Raw genomic sequence first — 19,682 nt, forward strand, 5'->3', positions numbered from 1 at the left:
AAAAGAAATTTAATATTTTTGTTTAATTTGTAATACTAGAAAGTCACATTCAAAATGTGTCATGTTACAATGGAATACAATATGCTAAGCACTAATACTAATAAATTAAATAAAAAAATAATTTTTGGTGCACAATTACAGAAAATATAAATGTCAAACATAATAAACAGTAATTTTAAAATACCGTGTAATTATAAAATTAATTCTAATTGTTATCGGAATTTTTTGCCTAAAAATTAATACATAATATATATTACTTTACCAAGATTGAATGTAAAAAATAGCAAGATTAAGCTTCAAAATATGATTGATTTAAATTAAAGGATTGGGTCTGTGCCATTCCAATCTATACTTGCGCGTTGCCATTTTGTACGAATACAATGTTCTAAGGGTGGTACTAAGTCACCATTTAACAAATATTCATTTACTTTGTTGGTGGTATCAACTGTTAACTTTATAAGCTCATCTTGGTTGGCTAGGCCATCATAATAATAAAGATCAAATTTGGGTTGGGATTGTAAGTTAAAGTCCAAACCAAATAACACACTATAGTGAGATTCACTACAAATTACCCATATTGGATAGGTAGGTGTTTTATAATAACTCCCAACTTCACATGATTTGTAATGCTCAAATAAAGTTAAAAGTCCTATTTCGCTTTGCTCATGAATTCCTGTTAGTTTAGTGTCCTTGTCAAGAGTTATAACGTCATTAAAAACATTTGCAGTTGCACGACCCGTTAGCATAAGATTAACCATGTCTTGTGAGCAATAGTTATGACTTTCGATTAGTTTTTGTCCCATCATGTCAGTCTCTATGTTTTCAATTCCTCTTGACAGAATCGCTGAATAAAGCAACAAAATACAACTTCCTTTTCCGTTTTCATATCCTGCTATATTATCCATAACAGCTTTTCTTAGCTTTTCAATTGTATTAAAATTTAATATAACAATATTTTCAGTAAGACCATCTGGTTTAAACCAAGAGTCACATTCTAATTGCTTTCTAGGGGTTCTTACAGCTAAAATTGCATGATTTTTATTCCCTGCTTTCCATAGAATATCAGTAATTGCTTCAGCTAAACACAATGTTCGAGTTTGATTATTAACATCTAAACCTTGTTCATTTATGTTTTTAGCAAGTTGTTCAGTTGAGAATAACAAATGCTTTAAAACCATTGCTTGCACAGCTGCTAAAACACCACATGGGCCACCTTTTTTCTGCAAAATTCCAAACCTTAGCATATCCGATCTTTCATGCCATGTGTTGTCAAATGAAAAGCTTTGATCAAGCCATTCTTTAGGAAATCCATGTTTTTGTGTACCAAATACTAGCTTCTGTAATCTTCCAGCAGTCTCAATAGTAAACACTTGTTCTAAATCATTGTGATTTAATATTTTATCACCGATGTTATGATGTATTCCTCTTTGTTTAATTGGACGCTTTTTTGGTGATAATTCAGAATTTGCTGCTAACATTTTTAACACGGATTCCTCTTTTTGCTGGTTCTTTCTTTTAAAATCTGCATCCAAATTCATGTCATTTACTAAGGGGCTCATTTTCGTATTTTGAGTTGGAAACAAAGCATTTCCATTCAAATTTTTTTCAGGGTTTTTATAAACCTTTGCAGGTTTTGGTTGAGTGACTATTTTAGTTGGTTTAAAGCTTAATTTATAAGAATCAATTGCATTTAAATCTAGGTCATCAATTTCTTCCAACTCCATTTTTTTAACACTATTTGTAACATCATCTGCTACTGATATAGGAACCTTTGAATTAAGTGCACTCACGCTAGAACTAGTAGACATAGTGCTACTTAAGTGCGATGATGTAGCGCAACGATCGTTAGTTTGAACTGGTTGGTTTAGCATAGCTGAGTTATACACTATAACCTCTAACATTGACCGCAGCGGCGTTTTCATTGATTTGTTGGCGGCCATCCATTTTTGCAAGTGTAATATTTCAGTTAGTTTTGAACGATTGTTGATACTTTTCGAATCTCGGGGTAACTCTTCGTCCATTAATGCCAAGGTATTTTTACACTTTTTTCGACTCAAAAACTCTCTTACCAACGACGCCACGATGTGTTCAACGTTAGAAATATCCATTGTTAGCAACTAACTTAAAAAAAAACTCTTATTAAAGTATATTAGCTAATAATTTAAACAAACTGTATTAAGAATACTAAGACAAAACAAAATCAAACGCCAAACTTTTTGTTTATCTAATCTCTATGGATATGTAAACAATCTCTTTTGCCATCTAGCGTAGTTGTTAATATTATATAAAATATATTAAATTCAAGTTAGGCTTTGTGCATACCCCTGCCCTGTTTAAAACGAAAGTGGTTTACTTGTGTAAGCAATTTTTTAAAGTAAAGTTTCGTTTGTTTTACTTTACTGAGGACAAATTTAAATTTAAAGTGTTTTCTGTTTTGTAAATAATTAAAACAAGTGTTTACTGCCGGGAAATCCCCATGTTTTTTTGGTGTTAGAGAATATTTTGCAAAATATTTAACATTTTTGTTATTATATAAAAAAAAAAAAGTAATGCTTTGTAAGGCGTTTAAAGTGCGCAGTGTATAAATTATTTTTTATGTCAGCTGTCAGTACTTTAAATTCTTTTACAATTCTATCGTATAAGCTTAATTTTAACTTTTACAATTTTTTAATAGAAACTAGGTACCACCAGACCACGTGTTTTGATTGTTTTATAGAATGTTATTTTCTGTCAGAAAACTTTCCACGTCAATTTATTTGATTCCTCGTTTATTCAACACAACAACAAGGTTTCTAACAACTTCAAACACAATGTCAGCTAAAGTAGCTGTGGTAAAATTGTTCAATTAAATACTTTTTATACAATTTAAAGTTACAATGTAATGTGCTCTAAAAATTTAATTTATTTAATGTCTTATAAAAATTGCATTAAATATTGTTGTAGATCTTATCTGGAAGTGGAGTTTATGATGGAAGTGAGATACATGAAGCTTCAATGTGAGTTTAAATATGTTATCATATACAACAGGTTATACTGCAGAACAAAAGTTGTCTACCCCATGGACTTGTACCAGTGTAAATTTTTAGAGAATTACATGTTAATTGAAACATATTCATCGGCTATAAATTCCCAATTTTAGTAAAATTCACGTCATTTTACACCAATTTTTGAGTAATTTATGATGTTTATATACTACAAAACCTGTGAGTTTTTCTGTCTGGACAAGCCTACTTAGTTTTTTAAATAAGTATATATTTTAATTTTTTATAAATTTAAGAAACTTTCCAATATTTTTTTTTTTTTTTTTTTCATTTTTTCATGCAACTTAATTTTATCTTTTGATAATTTTAATTTTTGTAAATTAATTCTTACAGGTGCCTTACACATCTAAGTAGAGCAGGAGCCACAGTTTCCATGTTTGCACCGGACAAACCACAGATGCACGTCATTAACCATTTGGATGGAAGTGAGATAGAAACTGGCAGAAATTGTTTGGTGGAATCTGCCAGGATTGCTAGAGGAAAAATTCAACCTTTATCTGAGTAAAGATTTTGATAATTTTTTCAGTTTCTTTTTAAAGAATTTATAAATAAACTAACACAGTTTATTTAAAGTTTTAAGGTTTTATAGTTAATGATTTTTCTAGGGAAAGTTTTACCTAAACCAACACAGTTTATTCTGAGTTCGATAAAACTTTATAGTTTGTTTAATATTTTTGTTATTATTAATTTTAAATATGCAAAAACCATAAATAATTTTAAACATTTAAAAGAGTTTGTTAAGTTAACTTTGAAATAGACTTTGAATTGCAGTTTTTAATATTAATAATTTTATGTAAAATAATCTAGATTTTAATGCATAACTTCACCAAACAATATAACCTTAAATTTCCACCCTAGACTAAACTCAAATGATCATGATGCTGTTATACTTCCTGGTGGATTTGGTGCAGCAAAGAACTTGTGTGATTGGGCAGTTAAGAATGTTGATTGTGTTGTTGATCCTGATGTTGATCGGGTGTTGAAGTCGTTTAATAAAGACAAGAAACCTATTGGGTGGGTTTGGATCTCAAATTTTTATTTTAAAAATAATTACCACAAAATTTAAATAGTAAGTTTTTGTTGAAACTATGTGTGTTTAATCTAATGTTATATATTATATATATATTTTGTTATATATATAAGTTCTATATATTCAAATTTTTATTTATTTTTTTTTTAATTTATTAATTAGTTTTTGATAGCATCTCAAATTTTATTGTGTTAAATATGTGTACATATTTATGTAAAATGTGGTTTTTATATTCTATAAGTTGAATATTTAAACATTTTGAAATCTTTTTTAAGAGAAGGAAACTTCAATTAGTTTTTGTTAAGATTAAATAGTATACTTATTTTTACATTTACGTAAACATTCAAACCATTTTTTTCAACTACAACTTTTATTCTAACCCACTTTTTATTTAGATTAACTTGTATTGCACCAGTGTTGGCAGCCAAGTGCATTCCTGGTGTTAAAGTAACTGTTGGGAAATCTACAGAACAAGGGGGAAAGTGGCCTTACGCAGGAACTGCTTCTGCCATTGAGTTATGTGGAGCCAAGCACGTGGAAAAAGATGTTAACATATCCTTTTTAAGAAATGCCTTGTTTAAATTTTTACAGGATTTTAACAGTTTTTTTACTTTTATATTATTCTATTGAGTCTTTTTTATTATTCTTTTAGCCTTTTTCTATTTAAAGGGTGTTTTATATGTCATTTTTACGAGCTCTTAACTACATCTGTGTATTGTTATATACTTAACATAATTTTAATTATTTTATTATAATATTTATAGACCTTATGATAATTTATTTTGTAATATATATCATAAGATAATATTGTATCAAACTTTATTTAAATTTTTCTTAACAATAATATGTATATTCCACGAATCTTATGTAGATACAGAGAACAACGTGATAACAACTCCAGCGTTTATGTGTGAAGCCCAACTCCATGAAATTTATGACGGAATTGGAGATTTTGTAACAAAAGTTCTTGGCCAAATTGAATCATAAAATGATTTGTATTTATCAATTACTATTTAAATCATGCTTTTAAAAAGTTTCGGTAAAATTTGCATTGCTTTTATTCGACCCGAATAACAATGTTTGCATTAAAAATAAAGGTTCACGCAATTTAGAGGGTAAATATGCTTTAATATTTTGGTATATATTCTTAAAACAATTCTATTTAAAATACTGTTGGACGGTATAAGATTGCACTTTGCTTAATATATAGCAAAAACAAATGTTTAATTAAAATCCTAATCATTCGATATACATTAAAAAGCATTTTTATATACAAAAAAGAATACAATTTCAGTAATATTAATTTAAAAGTTCGTAGTTAAATCTACACTTTAAAAACGTGTCATCTGTTTAACATATAACTTTATAAATACAGAAAAAAAATTACAAATATAAACTTGTTAATTGAATATACTTTAACAAGTTTACCCAATTGAAAGAACGATAAATATTTGGGCCAAATAGTAGAGAACGATCACAATAAAATGAGCGCCAGGGATTGGAAACTGAAATTTGTTCAACGCTAAAGTGAGATCCGATATTGCAAATAAAGTTGCGCCAACTGCTCCCAATAGCTTTGTAAATTTGCCTAAAATAAAATTGTTACGTTACACTATAAAATCGTTTTATTAAGGCTTAGTTTCTTTAGGTTTCTTTACAACTTAATGAAAAATAGAATTGCAATCACTTGTTAACTCTAATAATGGTACAATTAAATATACAACAAACAAATTTATTAAATTTAAAAACGTCATTCTTGATAAATATCATTCACTTATTGTCGAGTTAATGGTAATAGAAACAAAAAACTTTTAATATTTTATTTTTGTTGAAATTATTATTTATTTACCATTCGAAACATCAGCCCAATTAACACGACATACAGCTCTCCACAACATAGTGAATATAACTGGTGTGTAAAGGTATGCAGCCAGGTGCACTTCAAGCCAGTATTTTTCCTGGTAGTTCAAAAACAATCTGTAAAAAAAGTAATGTTCAACGAGTTAGTTCGACAATTTAACATATTAAAAATAACTGTGTTTTTTGACAATAGTAAACCGTATAATCATAGGGCCAAAAATGGTTTAAGTGGGGCCCATTTAAAGTACCTTGACAAAATATGCTTTAGTAGTTCAAAGATATAATTTTTAGCAACAACTTTGCTGTAACATAATTTATATTTTACTTACACTTTTCCACATGCTACCACTATTCCCATAAACACGATCAACAGGTTCCCATTTAAAGGTGTAAGTCCGAACGATAAGGTATAGGCTACATGACCAAGTAAAAAGCTAAACAAACCTAAAATCAAATGTAACTTGTCATTTTTTGAATTTTTGTAAAAATATTATGGAAGGTTTGTTTTTACACAGTGGGCTATCTGTAAATACTTAAAGTTAAGTTTTGTAATGGGTATAACGAAAGACGTACCTGCTATAAAGTACAAGGGGTTAACTGCTTGAAACACTAAACAAATATCTCCTATGCCGCACAAAACCAAAGCTGGCAGTGTATATTTAAAGGGATTGCTTCCTGTATTTGTGATGTAACTTCCACGTTCATTTATAACGTAATTGATCAAGTATAGAATAGGAGACACCTTCGGAAATAGAGTTGATTATAATACATCAAGACAAAAAATTAAAAATAGGTCACAAATTTTGTAAATGTGCAATTAAACTTAAAAATTCTAACTAACCTTCAATGCCGCTTTGATATACAAACTTGTTGGCAAAATTTGATTAACTTCTATGTAGTAATATGCAATATAAGTACTTGCTATCAGGAAAAATACACGACATTCTGCTATTCTTTTTCCTATAGTTTTTTCAGTCATTTTGAACCTTAGTCCTAAATATCACTTACATGTATTTATACAAAGTTGTTTTAACTTATATCTTAGTACTACGCGCCACAGTATTGACTTTATTGGAAACCCTTTGGTGCGCTTGTAGCACAAATTAACCTGCTTTAACATACATATTTCGTGGTTAAAGGGTTACTCAGATGATCGTTAATTATTAAATATGTAAATGCAAACATTACATATAAATTATCGTAAATGTATTTCTTGTAAATACATATCAAAAATGCCTTTGTTTAAATAAAAGTTCGCATTTTTCTAAACTGACTTCTTCGAATTATTTATTTTTTATTCTTTATCTTAATACTTGCAAGGTGATGGTTTTGTTGCAACAAGATGCATACCTAATTTTTATATTCGCGTGACTTTGAGCCTTTTTTCTATGCAACTTGTGATACCGATAGAACTGCACAAAATGTGTCATCAGCAGTTTGCGATACCAAAAAATAAAAAGTTTAAATGTGATTTAATATTTCGTATTTAATAAACAACATGATTTTTTAAATTTAAATAATTGTTTTTATTTAAAATAAATTGCATTAGTATGTGTTATTTAAGTAAATTAATTTGTTAATTTTTATATAAAGGGGATAACAATAAAATACAAAACTTATGACTATTTTGCTTTAAATTCATATCTTACATCATATGTCAGTTATAAGCTTCATTTTACTCGTGAGAAAAAATCAAAACAACGCTTTTTAAATTTTTGTTTTTTTGCTTATTACTTTCACTAGAATGCTTTAAATCGTTATTTATAAGGTAGTAACTAACATTTTTTGCCTTTATTATGTACAGGCAAAATTGAAGGCAAAAAGCAGTCTTACTTTCAGACTTTAGACAGTAGAAACACACCAAAAAACATTTTGATCTGACCTTCACTTGCATGTTTTTGTTACTAAAATTTTGTATTTTAGTGATTAGGAGTGATTAGAAATTGTTGTTTAATCTTGTCACTTAAAAATGGAGTTACCTTCTTCGGGATTGGAGGAATTGGTGGATAACGAGGATTATTACAGTTTACTTAATGCATCAAGACAGGTATTTTCATTTGTTTAAATGGGCTAAATATTAGTTATGTTTAAGTATAGGTCATGTAGTTGTTAAGGCATATCTCTTTAGTTTTAGTGCTAAAAGGGATTTTGTAATACTTATTAATCACGTAATGTGAAGCCTAATTAAAAACAATCACTTAATAGTTAATGGTTCATAATTTAACCTGAAGACTTGATTATGAAAATACTAAAATAGTAATATTGTTATTAAATTTCTAATTTGTCTTTTTCAATTTATTATAATGAATTATATTGCTTTTACATTAACTGTCATGTTGTAACAAATTTTGTTTGCAGGCCACATCAGATGAGTTAAAGAATTCATACAGGAGATTATGTATGGTCTATCATCCAGATAAACATAAAGAAGTAAACAGCAAAGATGCATCGGCTATATTTGGAAAAATTCACACAGCATACAGTGGTTTGTTAAATTGAAATTTGAAATAATTTAAAAATGAGTTTTTGGTAATTCATTAACTGTTGTTTGATATTCAAGGAAAGTTTACGTTTTTTTTTGTTTATATCTTTATCCTCAATGTGGGGAGGTCTAATGCGTGACCGAAACATAGAGTAACATCAGTTACTCTGACCCAGTCTCAAGTTTCCTGTGGTAGTTTGGGGTATTATAGATTATAATTGTCCGATAATTACGCTGCTGTATAAGTGCTGGCTCAGCAGAAGTGTATACCGTTTATAGCGCCTTACTGAAGGGCGCTACAGCATGAGAGCAGTGGAGGTTGAACCCACCACCTCATGTGTGGTGTAGCAAGTGTTCTTGCTACTACACCACGCTGACAGTTGTTAATCAAATAAAAAAGTTAATCATTTTAAAATGATAATTAAGTAGTGCTCCTAGAAGTTAATTATTATTAAAAAAGTTTTTTATGGTTTAGTTTTTATTTGATTAAGAACTTATTGTGTTGATGATTAAAATAAATAATTAAATTATCGTTTCAGTCTTAAGTGACCCAACCAAACGACATATTTATGATGTCTATGGAAAGAAGGGGTTAGATGCTGATTGGCAGGTTAATAGACTCAGTAAAATATTAAATTTTGGGTTTTAAATAAATTTATAATTTTTTTAGAAGTTTTGTAATATTTAGTAATCTTAATTTTTTAGTTTCAAAATATACAGTAGGCCTATATGAACAAATGTAAAATGTGTTTATTAACCTGCTTTCTGTTTTACTTTCTGTGTAGGCTACTTAAATATTTTAACAAAGGTTATTTTATTTTTTTTTAGATTGTTGAGCGGCACAAAACCCAGGCAGAAATGGAAGAAGAATATATTAGATTACAAAGATTAAGAGCTCAACACAAACTTGAAGAAAGAACTCAACCCAAGGTTTGGATTAAAAAATGTCTTAATATTTCTTATTGTTTAATTTTTAATTGGTATTTTGTTTATATAAATCTTGTATTAAACTAGTATAATATGATACCGTTTTTATTATTTTTTTAGGGCACCTTTAGTATGACAGTCAATGCAACTTCTTTATTTGACGAACAAATGTATTCAAATGATTCATATTATGACCAACCTATTGTAATACCTGATGTTACCCAAGTTTCCGTAACTCAATCTGTTGAGGTATTTAAGTATAAATATTTCATTTGTTTACTGTTAACAAAACATGTCTATAAACATACCAGATCGCCTTTATTAATGCATATATATCTTAGGATATATACCAAAGCAAAATGCATTAAAATATTTTTCATATTTTATAAATGTGAAATTTTTATACGTTTTTTCCTACAGGCTCCTTTAACTTTATCCCAAACTGCCACCTTGTCAGGAGGAGTGGAATCTAAGAATGGAAACGGAAGCGGAAATCTTAATCTTGGGCTGAGGAAAACTTTATCTTCAAAATCTTGGGCAGAGGTGAACACTTAATTGTTTTAAACTTTTTTTTTTGGTGTGTCATAATATTCATTTAAAGTAATACAATTTTTTTTTACCTTTATTTTATTGCCTAAGGTTTTTGTGTGTATATTGTATTTGTTTTACTGTAAATCATTCAAAAGATTGTGATATTAAATTTAACTTATTATCGTTGTAGTTGGAATTAGGCGTAACAGATTCAAAACAATTTAATTGTGCTTTGAAAGCCTACAGAACGTTGGGTGGTGGTTTGTAAGTAAAATATATTCTACAAATAATAACAACTATTAAAATAATGTAATTTTGTAAAATATCATATTTTAACAGTTTTTTTGACATGAATTGTGGACTATAGTCAAATAAGCATAGTTAAAGTTTTGCCATTGCTATGCCCTAGCAACAGTTTAATATTAATGCTAACTACATTACTATAAGCAAAGACATCTTTAATTTTATTGAACAATAATATTTTTTTTGAATTTTAGATTTGCCCTTGTCCATTTTCCATGCAGTATGTTAATTGATGATGGTATGGCTGCTTTGAGTCTACCTGGGGCTAACTTAACGATAGGAAGAATGATGGGGCAACAGTTATACGGTTCAATGGACTTATCAGTTGGCAGGTTATCGAGTTTATCAACAACTTTAGTTCGTGATACAGAACATTATAGGCTGGCTGGAAAGCTTCAGGTTAGAACTGTTTATTTTATCTTTAATTAAACAATTTACAAATAAAGATATTAGTGCCTTATTTTTGTCATATTAAATAATAGTTTAAAAACTTTAAAATATTCAAACATTTTTTAGTACTTTTTGCATTCATTTCTTATTATAATCAAATATAAATTTAACTTGATTAAAAAAATCTAAGAAATTGAAAAATTATGAATAACCTTATTATAAAATAAGAATGTAAATAGTTATCCAATTTGTTTCACAGTTGGGAATTCCCCATAGTTTTATAATGAGCAGTATAACTTACAAGATGCCAGATATAAAAGCTGCATTGAAACTGGCTATCAAGTAAGTGTAATATATTTGTATGTAAGTTATTGTTTGGTGAAATATCTTTGTCTCATTAAATTGTTAAAAACTCAACTTAAAAAGAATATATTTGTAAGTGAGTTGTTGTTTTAGCAAATATAATCTTGTGTTATTTGTTTAATAAGTAAATTGACTATAAAATAATATATTTGTAATTGTAAGTAATTTAATGTTTTTAGTAAATATATTCTTTTCATTTTATTGTTTCTAACATTTTTAGGGGGAGATTTTTTGTTAGTAATTAATTTTTTTAATGTAAATATACCCATCCAATTTAATTGTAAAAAAATAATTTAAAAGAGTCTTTTCAACATTTTTGTACTTAATATTTTGACAGAGCAGGTACATTTGGTTGTATGATAGAATATGGAGCAGAACATGAAATATCTCAACACAGTGTTGTATCAGCTCAAGTTAGTGTTGGAGTTCCTCTCGGTGTAAATCTTAAACTCAAGTGAGTTAATCTTAATATTGTTGTCTTTTATATAACTTTATTTTGCTAGTGTTTTATAGAATCTTTTTATACACTTTTAAATTGTTTTGTTTATAGGTTTAAACAACATTTATTAAGTAGTACGTTTTTAGTATCATAGAATTTATAGTTCATTCCTTAACTTTATTTTCTTATATTTATTTTGGTATTTTTAAGTGTAGTTTTCTTTAACTGCCTTTTTTTGTATTTATATTGGGTATTTTTTATACATTTTGACTGTTCTTGTATTTTTTTTTCATGTGTACATATTTTTTTAATTGTTTAAAACTAATCCACAAAGTTTATTGGTATTAGTTTAAATACTTAAAACCAAGCTTTAAATTTTTGTTTATTTTAGATTAAACCGAGCCTCACAAAATTACTACATGCCAATATTATTGTCGGATGATATCAACATTCTTGCTGTATTTTATGGAACTGTGGTGCCTATGACAGCTTATATTGCCGTCCAAAAACTTATCATTAAACCTTATAAAAGAAGAGAAAAAGAAAGGTAAGTTGACTAGTTGATAGCCTACTTCACAGTTGGGATCTTAATTGTCGTAACTCTCAACTAATTTTTGACCATGTTATAAATTACATGGAACCACAAACGGCAATTTTTTTATTTCAAAGATTTTTAATTTGTACGTGTTGTCCACTAAGCTCCTGTATATATAGATAATTTTGTTTTTGATTGTATTAAACATAATGTTAATACTTCTTTGCACAAAGAATTATACTAATAACAGTACTATTATGTTTTTTTAACAAGTTTTTATGTTATACACCTTGTGATATTAATTTGTTAATATGCTAAATTATTAACAACAATGTTTTTGTTATTTTTTTAGGCAAGAGGAAGAAAGTGAACAATCTTTAGTAAATGAAACGAACAAAAATCGAGATGAGGCTGCAAAAATTGTAAGTTTGGAATTAAAAATAGCTTACTACTATTATGTTCTTTATCTTAATACATATATTTTAATACTAATATTAAAATATATTTTTTGATATGTAAAAATATTAGTCACCACAAATGCTAGTATATTTTTGAGTAAGTGTAGCCCCATATAGTTAAAGTGATGTCAGGACAATGATGATATCTATGGAGTACTGGGCTCTGATCAGATGATTGACAACCTCCATTCTGAGTCCAAATAAACGTTTTGTATAATATAAAATTATGTGTGGTAATAGTTGTGATAACAGTGCAGTCTATAAGCCAAAAGGTCTTGAGTTCAAGCCGCACCAATGTCACACTATTCGTTTTTGAGCCCTCTTAACATTACCTACTTCAAAGCTTACCTAAAGTTAAAATTGGCATAAATTTATGTTTTGCATCTGGGTGCTGTTGAAATACTTCATATTTGTTTTATAACTACTTAAGGACAACAACTGTTTGATATATCAAATGTGCTTTTAAAAAAATCATGTACTTTAACTTATTAAGAAATTATTTGTAGATAAACATGATGCGAAAAAGTACAGAACGAAAAACAGAGGTTGAAACTCAAAAATTTGGGTTGGTTATTACGGAGGCTTGGTATGGAAGATTTGTAACAGAGCAAAGGTGATATTTTAAACAAATTTATTTGTTTCTATTTATTAATATGATATTTTAAAAATTTTGATTTTTAGTATTTTAATGTTAATTTTGAATGTTTGAGTCCATGATTTTGTTGATATATTTTGGGTTATTATTCATTTATTTATGTTTTGACTAAGTATTTTGTATATTATATGGTTTTTATTAACATTGCAATTTGGGTATATTGTTTTAAATTTGCCTTAGTTTGATTTTGCTTGTTTATTTATATTTTTGTTTTTATGTTTTCTTTTTGTACTATTATAGGGCATTTTAATAACATAACTTTACTTATATTGTTTTAAATTTAATTAAATATTAGTTTATTTCTAATTTTGTTTTGGTTCTAATTTATAGTTTATTTTAATTAAACTTTAGGTAATTATTCGATTGTCTTTATTTTGTAATTTGTAATCTTATTTAATTTTTAATTGCATTCCTTTTAAAAGCTCTAAGAATTCCAAATTAGTTGATGTAACAATTCCACTTCAAAACTTGGTTGAAAACTCAAAACTTCAACTTCCACCGGATATAGGGAAAAGCGGATTACCCGGATTCTTTGATCCATGTCCCGGAAGCGACAAAAAACTTAAAGTAAGATTTTATATTTTTGGATTTTTTGTGTGTTTTAAAATCGGTCAAATTTTTTTAGTTTTTAGATTATATTTTTTATTTTGTATGTTTGTTTATTAATATAATTTTAAGTTGTATATGCTTTTATTGTATTAATTAATTTCCATTTTTTTTTTACATACTTAAATTTATAGGTAACATATAAATTTCGAAACGCCTTACATCGGGTAACCATAGACGATAAAGACTCACTAAGAATACCTTTAAGAAGTAAGTATTCCATATTTATAATGTTAATATAAACTTTTATTTCAAATCTTTTATATATTTTATTTTTCAGGTCATTCTGTAGAAGAATAATCAAGTTTATTTTTAGAAGAAGTACCAAAGTAAGTGTTGAGTTATTTTTATTTTTTTTATTGATTTCAATATTTTTAAAGTTTTCTATTTTTTAGGTTATTTTGTTAAAGACCAAACAGTTGTTGAAATATTTCAAATGAACAGCAAATCTACTTGGTTTTATTACAAGCAATAGTCATTTTGAAGGAAATTAAAATGTTATTGTTTTTTGATCGCTTTGGTTCTTTTTAATGTTATAATTTTTACCCCTTTTTTTCTAAGAATGAGTCGTTTTTATTTTACTACAAAACAATGTTGATTAAAACAGAAATCTTGCAAAATAATAGCAAGATGTTCACAGATTTCAAATAATTTGCAAAAAAATTAAAACTTGCAAATTTTAAACGTTAATGTTGCGTTTAATATTGAATTGTTTTATTCTATGTACTTTTGACTGTTCGAATCAGTTAAAGTTTTCATCGTAAGTTTGTCGTAATAAATTGATTATTTATAACTTTATTATTTAAAACAAATATACGTTTATAGAATAACATTTATTGGCGTAAAAAAACTAAGTATATCAAATAAAACGACACATGTTAAGCTAGAAGACTTACAATCAAATAAAAGCTTATCCAATAATCTTATCAGGTTTAAAATAATTGAAAAAGTGTGAAAAATAACATATAACAAATAATTTCAAGTTGTTATTTGAAATCCTACGCATGACGTCACGTTATCTTCCAAGATTAATACGTCACGAGATCGTGTGACGTCACTAAATTCCAAACAACCCAAAGGTGGGAACGAATAAAGATAACTCGACACCTTGTAATAACACCACGCTTAACTCTGAAATTACGTCACCACGTCAAAACAAAAAATGGTGTAAAAACTTTCGAAGAGTCCGAGATGGAATACGATGAATCCAAGATGGAATTTGATCCTGGAATTATTAATGACGTAACATATACGTCACTAGGCACACGAAAATCACGTGATATTACAGCTAAATGCAACAGTTGATTTTACAAATAACAGAAATTGAAAGATGACTTAAAATATGTTCCATTCATTTCCAAACTTTATAAATTTATATTTAATATCAAACAAAAAATATAAGTGAAAGTGGTAGTTTAAGTAAACAATAACATTCAACACATTCTAAACAATATATTTCCGCTAAGTTCAACCATAAAAGCCTGTTATTTTCGGATGCACCAGGGAACAATAAAAACCCTTTCAACTTCCTTTTGTTCACCTGTTAACTCGCCGACACTTCATACAATACCAACCTCTTACGTCACAATTCATCATTGTCGGATCAAGTGAACAAAGAACATGTAAACAACAACAACATCAAGGTTATGTTATCTCGCACGCGCGAACTTGATAATTGGATTCATAATCGTGCATTAAACCCCGATGGTTTATTACGAGATAAAGTTATCGAAAACTCGAGCCAATCACAAACAAGCGAACCCAGCGTGCGCTCAAGCGAAGATAGCTTGCCTTTTTCTTTTCGCCCTCGCATACAAAAGCAAGAGAAAGTCGAAATGTCTTCACTCAGTTGCAAGTCTGTAGCCCCACAAAGGCATCGTGCAAGGACAAAAGTAAAGCAAAGTAGGAGACTGTATTGAGTCAGTTTATAATCTACAATACACTGCAACAGACTTGCTTAAGAATTCGAAACTTAGCTCAACCAAAACCTTCGATAATCCAGTGGATACTAGCCAAGGCTCTAGTATAGAAAAAATATTTATTAATAAAACTCAGCATGCTTTATAGAAAAGGTCAGTTTAAATACTGGAGGAATATATAAATATTTAGCTTGATTTTTAACTCTTATTTTTTTTTTACAGATAAAAATATTTGTAAAACTAAAAATATAACAACATGAGAAACTTGTTTAAACCGGTTCCCGAATTATCGGACATTGATTTTATTGAAATTTATGGATTAACTCATTCTATTAAGAATAAAGTTAACGACAATGAAATAACAAACAAAATGGTAAATAACTATTTTAATAAAAAAAGTTTTATAAATAAAAATATAAACATTTTTGTCATTAATTTTAATTAATTTTTTACTGAAAAAATATTGGCAATAATATTATAACAAAAATTTAATAATTTTATAATTTTTATTATTTATAAATAATAATTACCGCTTTGGATGAATAGCTGAATGGCTAACACCGTTTTGTTGGTGCCGTATCTCCGTTGCAATTATCTATTATTGTTTTGTTTACCAACTTTAAAGTTTTATCTTTTGTTATAAAGTTGAAAATATTTTGAATCTTACACGTGCCAGAAAATAACAACTTTGTAAATTTATCAAATTTACAAATGAAAATGAATTTAAAATTTTCAAAATGGCGCGCAGAAGTTTTCTAAAATCAAAACAACTTTTAAACCACCTTCTATTTCGAGGGTGTTCACAAAATGTCATAATTGTTGTAACAAAGTTTCAATTGTTTATTATTTGTTACAGAACAGACAAACAGATTCTATCGAGGAAGCTTACTTAAACAAACTTTCATTCGGAGGTAAGTTAGAAATAAATAAAACAAGTTTTCAAATTATGATCGATTCAATTTTAATTAAAAAATTAAATTTTAGATGAATCGAGCGAAGACTCTCGTCATGCTCGAACGACTGGCTCCGTGGCAAGTACTACGTCATCAATGACGTCATCAACTGGATCGGGATTGAGCGAGACGAGTAAGAAGCGAGCAAGTTGGTTTAAAAATATGACATTTTCACTGAAAAGAGCAACTTCGAGCGCCGAACATGGCAAAAAACAAACCGTTCTAGAAATCCCGGCCGTCCAACTTTCTACGTCATCACATCGAGGTTACTTGGATCTGAGGAATAAAAAGAAGCAGTGGGAAAGGTAAGTCGTTATTTGACCCCTTAATGAAGTCACTATGGTGGTATTGTGACTAGATAGAATAACAAGTACTTCACATATCTTATACTCATGTGAGCGTAGTTGGTTTAATTAAAACTTAATTTCAGAAATAAAATTAAAATTTTTGGCAGCAAATAAAGCTTTTTGCTTTTGTTAATTGATCCTAACTCAACTTTATGTAAACCTAACTTTTAAAGCGAAACAAACAATGAGGTTAACCGTGCGGAAACACTTGAGTAGCAACAAGTAGAAATTTGAGATTGTGACAACTAATTGAACAACTTGTTTTTATTTTTCAGATTTTACTGCGTTTTGCAAGATGCTTGCTTATATTGCTACAACACTCCTCAATCCCAAACAACATGTGACGTCATCCTTCTTAGAGGTTATGACGTAGCTGCTGAGGTCACAAACATGAACCGATCAAGATTTACATTCAGACTTGAACAAAACGTGAGAATTGCATCCAAAAAGTTAAAATATTTTAATAATTTTTATGTTACAACGAACTAATAATTTTGCTTATTTAAAACAGGGTTTCCGAACAATTCATCTTAGCACAAACAACCACGAGGAATTCGTGTTTTGGGTGGCAGCACTGGAACAGGAAACACGAAAAGTGATTGACAGGTTGGTAAAATTAAAAATTATAAATATTTTGGCGGACGTGCTTAACCATTCAAGCAAGAAAAAATGTCCAAGTTCCCGACATTATAAATACAAAATGATATGCTTCGGTAATAAAAGAATTTTGTTTTTAAAAATTTCGTATTTTTTGATTTAGAAATGGAAATAATACAATTGGTCACGTGACAAAAAGAACGATCGATAACAACCTAACAAGAAAAACGTGGACGGTAAGAAATTAATTAAATACAGAGTTTATTTACAAACAGTTGTCTTCATTATTTAGTTAATGTCGTAATCTACGCTAGAACCTGTGCAAAGTTAATCAATTTTATTAAACAAACTTTCTTGTTTCAACAGAAAAGTTTATCAAACGATGAAGTCGAACAACAATTAGTCGAGTTACAAAAACACAAATTACTTCAAGAAATTGCGGCCCAGCAACAAACAATTTTGAGAGAACAACTTTTACTTGAAACTAAGGTACTTTAAGTTAAAATATACTTGAAGAATGTAACCCAAAGCCACACTAGATTATGTTATTGTAAATCTTGTTGCAAATTTTAACATCAATTGTTTTGATTTTAGGAATCTGTTCGTGTTAATCAACAACTCGAAAATCAACGAATTTCACGACGTGATGACGTCATAGAGAAATTCGAGCAAAGTCGACAGGAAGAAGTTGTGAAAATGATTAAGTACATGACTCAACTCAACACTCGTCGCAACTCGGCTCAACTTAAGGTCGACCAACTTTCCAAAGAGATCGGACCCAAGTCGGGAAAGAAACGAAGTAAAAATCACCAGCACTTTGCCGCCCTTGAGTCAAGGTTGAACTCCATGAAACAAAGACTCGGCGAGATCGATCTCGAGATTCGAGAACAACAAGAAACCAAATTAAATAATTTCGAAAAGATTCGGGAACGTCAAGAGCTCGAACTTCTTGTGACGGAACAACAAGAAAGTTTAGGTATCTTAAAAAACAATCGAAGTGTTGTCGCTCCTAGAAAACGTCATCAACTGAGGTCACGAACATCACGTGACCACTTGACCTCAATCGAAGAGTTATCCAGCATCTCAGATTGTTCCGGGTCCTCCGGATCGTTGGAAGTTGGACGAATCCGACAAGCAATGTCAACTCCAAGACGGATGAGGAGAAGTCCTCCGTTCGAAGTCAACTCCTCCGACTCTCTTCCTTCCATCGAGCTCTTGCGACCCAACCTTACTCGATCTGAGGACGATCTATCCTCGTTACGTCACAATAGTCTTAGTGACGTCATCGCCATGTCATCGATGTCACGTGGTGATTCGAAGAGTTCTCTCCCGTGTGAAAAGTCAACAAATAATGTGATTGATCCAGATGTTCTCGCACAAATTGAGGTAAATTCCTTGTTTTTGTTTAAACAATATGCTGCTTGTTCTTAGTTTACTGGTATTTTAGCGAGTTATATTTTCATTATTATTTGAGCTTTAGCACTAGAATTTACATTTTTTGTATATTAATTTTGTATTTAATTTATCTCAGTATTTTAATTATTTTTTTCATTTTTCAGATGTTTGAAAATTTCTTGAAGGCAACCTTGAACAATGTTTGAAAGAAATCTTCCAACAACAATTATTTTCTTCTACTATTTTAGTTCCTTTGTTTCCAATTGCTTTATATATATTTTTTTTATGTTTAAATTATCTATGCATTTCTTTTTCTTTATTGTTTATTTATTGAACCTTATGTACTGTATTATCACTTTGAAATAAAAAAATCAACAACAAATATGTTTATATTTTCGTATGGTACGTTTACAGTACGGTCTACAAAAATTAATTTTTTTTTAAATTATATTCTTGTTAATAACTCTCCCTTAAAAGTATTTATAATAAGATCTTATAGAAAGATATAACTTTGCTAAAACTTTGTATAAAATTGTTTGTATCCGTGAAATTAAAATATACATTTTAATTTTATTTTTAATTTCAAGATATAGTTTTGCTATAACTTGTAGGTATTATTCATACTTCTAAAAGGAAAAAAAATAAACACAAAATTTTAAGGTTTAAATTGTTTAAAAAAATCGACTTGAAAAAACTCGTTGGCATCTTTTAAAAAATATTTTTTGTTTTAACAATATTTTGATTTTGGTTACATTTATTGTAGCCAAGATATACATCTAGATACTGTACAAATATAAACAAGATTGCTAATGCTTATATATAGCCCTAGCAATCTTGTTTATATTTGTACA

At 28.7% G+C, this 19,682-nt stretch overlaps 5 protein-coding genes across 5 annotated transcripts; 3 read left to right on the forward strand and 2 right to left on the reverse strand.

Moving 5' to 3' along the window:
• LOC145751893 (putative ubiquitin carboxyl-terminal hydrolase MINDY-4) lies at positions 1 to 2,108 on the reverse strand. Its single transcript, XM_082568024.1, has one exon. The coding sequence runs from the start codon at positions 2,106 to 2,108 to the stop codon at positions 318 to 320; it is 1,791 nt and encodes a 596-aa protein (XP_082424150.1). The 3' UTR covers positions 1 to 317.
• Positions 2,109 to 2,678: 570 nt separating this feature from the next.
• LOC145752201 (glutamine amidotransferase-like class 1 domain-containing protein 3, mitochondrial) lies at positions 2,679 to 5,422 on the forward strand. Its single transcript, XM_082568432.1, has 6 exons — positions 2,679 to 2,831; positions 2,944 to 2,996; positions 3,375 to 3,542; positions 3,900 to 4,055; positions 4,467 to 4,623; positions 4,930 to 5,422. The coding sequence occupies exons 1-6, from the start codon at positions 2,718 to 2,720 to the stop codon at positions 5,056 to 5,058; spliced, it is 777 nt and encodes a 258-aa protein (XP_082424558.1). The 5' UTR covers positions 2,679 to 2,717; the 3' UTR covers positions 5,059 to 5,422.
• LOC145752202 (lysoplasmalogenase TMEM86A-like) lies at positions 5,198 to 7,033 on the reverse strand. Its single transcript, XM_082568433.1, has 5 exons — positions 6,773 to 7,033; positions 6,505 to 6,673; positions 6,261 to 6,375; positions 5,921 to 6,048; positions 5,198 to 5,659 (listed from the first exon to the last, which is right to left on the reverse strand). Exons 1-5 carry the CDS (start codon positions 6,908 to 6,910, stop codon positions 5,496 to 5,498), a joined length of 714 nt encoding a protein of 237 aa, XP_082424559.1. The 5' UTR covers positions 6,911 to 7,033; the 3' UTR covers positions 5,198 to 5,495.
• An 819-nt stretch (positions 7,034 to 7,852) lies between these two features.
• LOC145752329 (dnaJ homolog subfamily C member 11-like) lies at positions 7,853 to 14,315 on the forward strand. Its single transcript, XM_082568595.1, has 17 exons — positions 7,853 to 7,978; positions 8,290 to 8,416; positions 8,953 to 9,023; positions 9,242 to 9,343; positions 9,461 to 9,589; positions 9,761 to 9,883; positions 10,062 to 10,135; positions 10,369 to 10,573; positions 10,824 to 10,906; positions 11,265 to 11,381; positions 11,758 to 11,913; positions 12,254 to 12,323; positions 12,866 to 12,972; positions 13,437 to 13,581; positions 13,755 to 13,830; positions 13,901 to 13,949; positions 14,016 to 14,315. The coding sequence occupies exons 1-16, from the start codon at positions 7,901 to 7,903 to the stop codon at positions 13,918 to 13,920; spliced, it is 1,683 nt and encodes a 560-aa protein (XP_082424721.1). The 5' UTR covers positions 7,853 to 7,900; the 3' UTR covers positions 13,921 to 13,949; positions 14,016 to 14,315.
• A 1,454-nt stretch (positions 14,316 to 15,769) lies between these two features.
• Positions 15,770 to 19,198, forward strand: LOC145752811 (uncharacterized). The gene is made up of 9 exons (XM_082569155.1): positions 15,770 to 15,912; positions 16,396 to 16,450; positions 16,524 to 16,797; positions 17,115 to 17,268; positions 17,351 to 17,445; positions 17,600 to 17,672; positions 17,803 to 17,925; positions 18,031 to 18,822; positions 18,996 to 19,198. Exons 1-9 carry the CDS (start codon positions 15,796 to 15,798, stop codon positions 19,035 to 19,037), a joined length of 1,725 nt encoding a protein of 574 aa, XP_082425281.1. The 5' UTR covers positions 15,770 to 15,795; the 3' UTR covers positions 19,038 to 19,198.
• The last annotated feature ends 484 nt before the right edge of the window (positions 19,199 to 19,682 follow it).

The sequence above is a fragment of the Corella eumyota genome, chromosome 5 (genome assembly GCF_963082875.1).
Source record: "Corella eumyota chromosome 5, kaCorEumy4.1, whole genome shotgun sequence".
Lineage (NCBI taxonomy): Eukaryota > Metazoa > Chordata > Ascidiacea > Phlebobranchia > Corellidae > Corella > Corella eumyota.

Bases quoted from the DNA above. Each gene is read 5' to 3' on its own strand.
- LOC145751893 (XM_082568024.1), bottom strand. From the start codon at position 2,108: ATGGATATTTCTAACGTTGAACACATCGTGGCGTCGTTGGTAAGAGAG.
- LOC145752329 (XM_082568595.1), top strand. From the start codon at position 7,901: ATGGAGTTACCTTCTTCGGGATTGGAGGAATTGGTGGATAACGAGGAT. The intron at 8,417-8,952 runs GTTTGTTAAATT...TTATCGTTTCAG, and splicing joins AATTCACACAGCATACAGTG to TCTTAAGTGACCCAACCAAA. The intron at 10,136-10,368 runs GTAAGTAAAATA...TTTGAATTTTAG, and splicing joins AGAACGTTGGGTGGTGGTTT to ATTTGCCCTTGTCCATTTTC.
- LOC145752202 (XM_082568433.1), bottom strand. From the start codon at position 6,910: ATGACTGAAAAAACTATAGGAAAAAGAATAGCAGAATGTCGTGTATTT. The intron at 6,049-6,260 runs GTAAGTAAAATA...CTTTTTTTACAG, and splicing joins GTGGTAGCATGTGGAAAAGT to ATTGTTTTTGAACTACCAGG. The intron at 5,660-5,920 runs GTAAATAAATAA...ATTTTATTTTAG, and splicing joins TTGGGCTGATGTTTCGAATG to GCAAATTTACAAAGCTATTG.
- LOC145752811 (XM_082569155.1), top strand. From the start codon at position 15,796: ATGAGAAACTTGTTTAAACCGGTTCCCGAATTATCGGACATTGATTTT. The intron at 17,446-17,599 runs GTTGGTAAAATT...TTTTTGATTTAG, and splicing joins ACACGAAAAGTGATTGACAG to AAATGGAAATAATACAATTG. The intron at 17,673-17,802 runs GTAAGAAATTAA...TTGTTTCAACAG, and splicing joins TAACAAGAAAAACGTGGACG to AAAAGTTTATCAAACGATGA.
- LOC145752201 (XM_082568432.1), top strand. From the start codon at position 2,718: ATGTTATTTTCTGTCAGAAAACTTTCCACGTCAATTTATTTGATTCCT. The intron at 2,832-2,943 runs GTAAAATTGTTC...ATATTGTTGTAG, and splicing joins TGTCAGCTAAAGTAGCTGTG to ATCTTATCTGGAAGTGGAGT. The intron at 4,624-4,929 runs ATATCCTTTTTA...TGTATATTCCAC, and splicing joins ACGTGGAAAAAGATGTTAAC to GAATCTTATGTAGATACAGA.